This window comes from Bison bison, unplaced genomic scaffold (genome assembly GCF_000754665.1).
Source record: "Bison bison bison isolate TAMUID 2011002044 unplaced genomic scaffold, Bison_UMD1.0 scf7180017864080, whole genome shotgun sequence".
Taxonomy (NCBI): Eukaryota; Metazoa; Chordata; class Mammalia; order Artiodactyla; family Bovidae; genus Bison; species Bison bison.
Genome location: NW_011494652.1, coordinates 2,033,990 through 2,041,186, shown reverse-complemented (window position 1 = coordinate 2,041,186; position 7,197 = coordinate 2,033,990). Strand labels below are relative to the sequence as shown.

Genomic DNA, 7,197 nt, shown 5'->3' with positions numbered 1-7,197 from the left:
CTCTTCCGATCTGGGGCAGCTGGGATCAGGGGGCTTCTATTCCTTCAGACCTGGCCAGGCTGCCCAGGGAGGCGTTCTGGGGTCTGGGACTGAGGCTGTGAAGCTGCCCACTGGAAGCGAGAGGAAAGGGCACACCAGCTGCTACACCGGCTGAGGGAGGCGGAAGGGGCCTCGGTCCCCAGGGCGGCCTCGTCCGCTCGACAGCGGCCCATTTTGTTGCCTGACTTATCTGGGCCCCCCAAGGGTCCTGGAGTTCCTGGGTCCCGAGTAGGATGGCTGGTTAGCCCTGACCTTCTAACCAGGACCCCAGGAGTAGTATCCGAGCGAACACAGCTCCTCTGGGTCCTGAGACCCTCTGGGCTGGGCTGATAGGCCTGGCGGTTCACCACGGTCCCCACTCATCACAGTCCGACTGCACAACTGGGGGTCCGTCATGAGGTCCCCACTCACGGCTGGGCCGAATGAAGCCTGTGGGGCTGGGTGAGAGGGTCCTGGGGACCCACGGGGGAGACGGCCGTGTTGGGGCCCAGAGCTCCGGGGTGCCCTTTAGGTGGGCTTCCAGGTTCTTTCCGAGAGTTCAAAATATAAAAAACATCACCAGGACGCACTCTGGACCTGGGAAGCGGGAGGCAGACACGGAGAGACAGGTACGCGGATCATGATGGGGGGCCATGCAGGGTTTTCAAAGCGGTAACGGAATGGAGAACTTCAATCAAAGAAGCTCCCGGGGCAGACTCCAGTAGCGTATCCCAAAGGAAACTTCTGCCCGATAAGGGTATTCCAAATCTCACACGGCTCTTGGGAGGGCATCCCAGCAGGCAGGGACACGGCCCGTGGCCCCGTGTGCCTCCAAGGAGTGATTTACGAATACGCCTTATGGAGGGAACCGTTACATTCACATTACAGACTCTGAACTGTCAGGTCCACTCACCTGATAGAAAGATTCTGCTGTCTGACAGGAGGAAATTGATTGTTATTGACCAGTTCGAGAGCTGGGGCAGGAGGTGGCGTGCGCGCCGCCCTGCGGGGCCCCGAGCTCCTTGGGGCAGGGGCTTTGAGGATCCGCAGACGCCACCTCCGCCGTCCCTCATCACTCAGGTCCTGCCTGCCACGGCCCCCCTCGAACTAGCCACAGCGCCGCTGGCCGCAGCCCCCGTGCTGGACACGCCCAGTGTCTGCAGGTGGCCGGAGGGCCTCTGGCATTCACGCGGCAGAGGCAGGGCTGGGCTCAGGGGGTCGAGTTGACCTCGCTCGGAACCGAGTCGGTAGGAAGCAAGTGACGTCAACAAGATGGCATCAGTGCCCTCCCGCCACAGTACCGTCCCCCCACGGAGCGAGACACTGGCCCGGCCACCCCAAGCAGTGTGTCCACTGAATGCACCCCAGAACGCGGCCGTGGCCATTCGCGGGGGTATGGGCCCACCCTGCCGGTCACTCACCACGCAGGGCAGGGGTGAGGGGATCCCAGAACCTCGCCCGCCCACCGCCACACCCCGTCTGGACTGTGGACCCTCCCCCTGCTGCTATCATCACGGATACTTGGCTTGTGAGGTCGGAGGTCATCTTGGATTTGGACTCCAGAGGGCAGGGAAGTTTCACAGGGTCAGGGGCTCCCCGGGGTGAGACTGGGGGCCTGCCCTCCAGTGGGCAGGCGTGGGGTCACCGAGGGGCCCGCCGAGGGCCCAGGGCCACCTCTGTGGGTGCGGCCACGCTGCTTACCTATTGACTTCTGCCTTCGCATCGTACCTCGAGGGAGGCCCAGGAACGGGCCCTTTGGGCTCCCGGGGACAGTGGGCGTCATCACGGCAATGCCCTGGCGTTCGTACACGGACTGCAAACCGGAGAGCCGAGTGAGACATAGCGGATCAGCCCCCACCGTGGCCGGCAGACATGGTGCCCTGGCCTTGGAGCCCTGCCACCTGGCTTCCCCCAGCTGTCCTGGGAGCACCTGAGCATCCAGGACCCAGAAGGGGGCCCTCCTTGCCCTCAAAACCCTGGTGGCCCCTGCTCGGTGGAGCCAAGGTCTGCCTGACGTCTCTCTGCAAGAGAAGGGCCAGGACGCATGTCCTGGAGGAAACAGCATCCGGCGCTGGGCCCTGGACCCTGGCCACGTCCGCCTCCGAGGGCAGCAGACGGCAGTGGCCGCGGTGGGGGACCCGCCAAGTGCGGTGCGGAGCGAGCGAGCGTGTGGGACCCGTGGAGGCCCTGCCCTTCTCCCCTGGCCTGGGAGGAGCCTGGCACGCCCCTCCTTTGCACCGAGAGCAGATCCCCTGGCCGGCCCCCACCCCGCCTGCCGCTTCTGGATTGCAAAGCCGAGGTTGCTGGCCGGCCCCCACCCGGAGGCATTGGAGGGCGACTCAGGGCACAGATGGATTAGAGCCCCAAGGACACCTGGGCGCGAGCTCTAAGGGGTCTGCTCCTCTGAGACCCCGCCTCACCGGGCTCTGGGCTCTGCCCGGCCGGTCCTGCTCTCTTGCCGGTGCTGGGCTTGGAGTCTCTGGGACAGGGTGGGTGTGGGGCTACCATGAAGGGTAGTCGCTTCCAGAGGGCCTGAGATGTGGGGGCAGCATGAACATCCTGTTACCGTTAATGTGTATTACAGGAAACCAGCACACCAAATTAACGACACTCACGGTGTCATTGAGAAAGGTGAAAGAAAGCGCACGTGTCCGTCGCTCAGCCGTGTCCGACTCTCTGCGACCCCATGGACTGTAGCCCGCCAGGCTCCTCTGTCCATGGGATTCTCCAGGCAAGAATACTGGAGTGGGTTGCCATGCCCTCCTCCAGGGAATTTTCCCAACCCAGAGATCGAACACAGGTCTCTGGCATTGCAGGCAGATTCTTTGCCATCTGAGTGTGCCGGTTCGCCATTATTAAGAAAAGGCAAGATTAAACAGAGTGAGTCAGTCTGAAGCGGAGTCAGAGAAAATACTTCAGTGTCACGGACAGCGCTGAGCTCTGGCCACAGGCTTGAAGCTGGGGGTGCAGAGAGCCATGTCTGGGACCTGAGAGAAGCAGCCTGCTGGGCTCGGCTGGCGGCCAGTGGTCTCTGCCACTTCCCAGGCAGGACGTGGCCCCTGGGACTCACGGGGGCCTGAGACCTCGGAGACGCAGGATCCCCGGTGTGTGCTAGGACTCAGCTTGCCACGAGGGTGGGTTGGGCTTCTTCCACCTGGAGGCTTGCTTTGCCCCAGGTGTCCTGTGGGAAGACCCTCAGTGCCAAGGGAGCGGGTCCACGGTGAGTGGTCAGTCCTCTGCTGCTGGTCTCCCCTGGACTGGGGTGCCCGCCTGGTGCGCTCAGATCAGGGCTCCGGGTGTGGAGGCCAGGGAGGGTGATCCGGCACCTTGCAGTCCACTCACACCCACCCGCAGCCCCTCCCCGGCCCGGCCACTCACGTTCATGTCCGCGACGGAGGGGAAGCACCGGCTGGTGGGCCGCTGCCTGATGGTGGCCACCCTGGACTCCAGCGCCACGCTCTCGGCAGCCCGGGATGGCTTGGAGGCTGGGACGATCTCCTCGGGTTTATCTGCAATGGAAACAGGACCGTCAGGATGGGCGTCAGTGACTGAGGCCCCAAAACACAATGGGGCAGGGGGCTGTTAGCAAAGTGCCCACGTGCCTTTTGCGTTTGAAGAAAGCTTTTCTCGTGCAAGTGGTACGGAGCACGCATGCCTCAGCCACAAGCACGGACACGGACAGGACCCGGCCGCCCGCCCCGCATGTGGACGGGAGGGAGAGGAGACCCTCCCAGCCGCAACGCAGCCCTCAAGGCCCTGGGGCTCGAGGGTCTTGCTTTGCTCACACTAGCGCTGCTCATTCCGGGAGGTGGGAGCTCAGTCAGCGTTGGGGATTTCTTTCTAAGAGCTCAGACCTGTGGCTCCTCTGTAAATGCAGTTGCTAGGGTCTCAGGACCCAGCACCCAAGGATGGAGGCGACTGGGCAGTGTGGGTGTAGGTAGGGGGTGGGGCTCGGGAGCAGAGGCAGCCCCCCAACTCAGAAGCCAGTGGAAGTCTAGGCTTTGCTGTGTGTGTGGGGTCCCCTTCCCCCCAGAAGGTGGACCTTCTCAGTGGCTTGTGAATAAGCAAGTTGAGGATCAGTTATTAGTGATGCTTACAGCTTAAGAAATTATTTGAAAACGTAAATTTAAATGTTTGTTTTTTGGGGGGGGGGAACCCGGCAACTGCACTCAGGCATCAGTGTCTGGAAGGGGACCCTGGTTTGCTGAGACGGGAGGTGCCCCTGGGGAGCGGGAAGCCAGTGTGAGGAGGGCCTGGTGGGACCCCGTGAAGCACTGCACTCTCCTTGCAGTCCCAGAGCGTTCTGTCCATGGCCTGGGGTCTTCTACGAGCTGAACCCCAGCCCCTTCTGGGGTCCTGTGATGCCCCACAAAACTCGTGCCGTCAGAAAGGCCCAGGCTTCTGGGGTCTTGGCAGACCCCAAGCTGCGAGGGCAGTGTTGAATCACAGGACTGGCACCCTGGTGCCGGTTTAAGCTGCTGCAGCAGCTGCCTTTAGCAGGGGCCATCCAGGAGGAGCTCGGCCCCTGGAAAAGTTCCCCCAGACCCCCAACAAGAGGGGCCCAAGGGGGCCAGCCCACCACCAACAGGCAGGATGCTGGCTTCTCGGGACCACGTCCCGGACCAGGGCCAGGGTCCCACAGTGCCAGCGCACCTGGCCTGGAAAGGCAGAGGGGTTCAGGCGGCGGCAGCATGGGGGGGATCCCCCAGCAATCCTCCTTGCCCTGGGACCCACAGCTCTTCCAGCCTTTCCCCCATGGCTGTGTGGGACATAGTAAGTGTCCGCCCTTTGGGAGTCGGTCGGAAGCACCTGTGTCTGGTGGGGACCCCCCAGCCACGGTCACCGTGCTCTTGCCTGCCGTGTTCCCGGGGCCAGGAACCCTCTTGCCTCGCGAGGCCCTGCACCCACCCCCGTCCCAGCAGTGCGCCTCCTCCGTGAAGCTGGTGCCCTCGGGCCTGGGCCGGGGTTCTCTCCGGGTGGGGCTCTCACTGTTGCTGTGCTGGGCTCCCCCACCTCCTGCCCCTCCAGCTGTGGGATGCGGGGTCCTCGGGTGGCCCCCTTGACAGGTCTGTGATGACCGCAGGTCCCCCCGGCCCGTCCCCGGAATCCAGGCCCCTCACTGGCTGCCGGCCTTTTTTCGGCTGGGGTGTGGCTCTTTCTCCAGGGATGGCGGGGGCCAGGGCTGGCTCCTGCACAGGAACGTCCATCCACGGGTCTGGCCATCTTCTTGGGCCCAGCCTCAGCTTCAGCCCATGCAGCTCAGGCATGCTGCCCTTCCCCCGGGTGAGGGGATGCCCCCGTTAGGGCAAGGCCGAGTGGCTGCAGCCTGCAGGGCCTCCCGTGGGGGCCCAGTGAGGGGCTCCAGAGCAGGACGGAGTTCCTGACATAGACAGTTACACAGCTGGGTCTTTGAGACCTCCTGTCCCTAGCGGGACCCCGCAAGTCCACGTCTGGGGTTTGCCCAGCTCACAGGGCTGGTCCACCCCACTGAGCAGGCTGGACCATGAGCCAGGATCCTCACAGGCCTGGACCGAGCTGGCAGACACTGTGGTCTTGGGGTCCCAGGCATGGCAGGCACTGCCAAAAGCCCTCAACGGTGGGTGTGTGAGGGGAGGCAAAGGCGACCCTGCTGGGACTTTGGGGCGCCTTCATGCCGTTTCTCATCTTAACAAGAACCCGGTTGTAGGGGGACTGTCCCCGTCCTGCAGACTGAATAACCGAGGAGCGGACGCCTTTCGCGCTGCTGGAACTCCAGGACCCGGGGGGAGCTCGCCAAGCCCTGCCGAGGGAGGAAATCCGGGCTTGCCGTTGGAACGGGCTGCCTCATCAGGCCGATCGAGAAGTCAGCATTGTGCTCACCACACCGCATCCGAATGGGTGGTTTGGGGGTGTATTTGGAGGTGTGTCCCTGGAGCCATGGTGACCCTGAAGTGGACAATCCCGGCCTTTGTGTAAACCTTTGCCCTCTGGTCTCCATGTCCCTTACGCATTCTTTGGAGCCGGGATACACGAGAGCATCTTGTTCTGCGGGGGTTGTGTTGGGGGCTGTTATTCTGTTTCTCAGTGAGGGTGGGTTAATGTGGTTTCTTCAATTCAGATGCAGAGGGCAGCCCTGGGCCACGTGCCCCGGGGCGCGGGCCCCTCGGGGGCTCGTCTCAAGCCTGCACAGCCCCGTGGTGCAGGGCTTCTTCACTGGCACACGAAGGCTTTTCAGGAACGCTGTGAGACTAGGTATTTGTTCCTGCTTCTAGGCTCACAGGATTATTCTGCTTCATTTACACAAGCCTGGGATTGGGTCTCTGTCGGTGCTGAGATTAGTGAGTCCAGCCCTGCGGCCTTACAGTGAAGCACTCCGAGGCCAGAGGCCACCCTGCCAACGAGGCTAAACTGTCAAGTCTTCAGAAACAATCTAGGAATGAGCTGATGCAAACACCCCGGAAGTGACCCTGTATTTTCATTTTCTAAGCAAACATATGGCATGGTGCCCACCGTCCACAGGCTGCACACTTCCTGGGTCGGGGGGTGGATGTCAAGCATTGGGGGGCAGGCCGCAGGCAGCCCCGTCTCTCTTGGGGACCAGAGCATGAGTGGGGTGCTCCTGCCTGACCCCGGAGCCCCCAGGCACGAGCACTGCCCCAAGCACAGGCCGAGTCGCCCGCGTGCCCGAGCTCCCCTGGTGGGGAAGCCCCAGGTCGTTCAGCAGACGTCACTGGCGTGGTCTGCAGGAGGGAGGCATCGAATTAAGGAGTGGAATGACACCCCCCAAGTTGGGGCAAGGAGAGGAAGCCGACGCCAGGCTGACACCAGGCACCGGTGGCCCAGTCTCCCCCGGGGGGAAATGGGGCGCCCACCCACTGCAGACCACCCGCACATCCCTGGACCCCTATCTGTCCGGGGCCATGTTCTGGGCTAGATCCAGCAGCCCCGCTCCTCAGAACCATCAGGAGAGCGACCCCCGCTGCTCTGGAAACGCCTGGCATGGCTAAGTTTCGGACTCTCAGATCCTACGGCGATTCGGGCGGTCGCTTCACAAAACGCGTCCTAATCTCGGGGACATCCAGGAAGCCTGTCCGTCCTGGTGACCTTGAACAGGGGGTCCTGCCGGCCCCCTGGGGTGTCTCAGGTGAGAGGGCACCCGTAGGGTCTCCTCCATGACATGGTTCCTGAGAAAGCTAAGCG

At 63.0% G+C, this 7,197-nt stretch overlaps 1 protein-coding gene across 1 annotated transcript in view; it reads right to left on the bottom strand.

Moving 5' to 3' along the window:
- The window catches only part of SHANK2 (SH3 and multiple ankyrin repeat domains 2), a 563,331-nt gene that overhangs the window by 11,514 nt on the left and 544,620 nt on the right, over positions 1–7,197 (bottom strand). Inside the window, exons 28-29 of the mRNA XM_010837814.1 lie at positions 3,397–3,527; positions 1,720–1,831 (exon numbers count right to left, since the gene is read on the bottom strand). Coding sequence (XP_010836116.1) covers positions 1,720–1,831; positions 3,397–3,527 — 243 coding nt within the window. The remainder of the gene's footprint in view (positions 1–1,719; positions 1,832–3,396; positions 3,528–7,197) is intronic.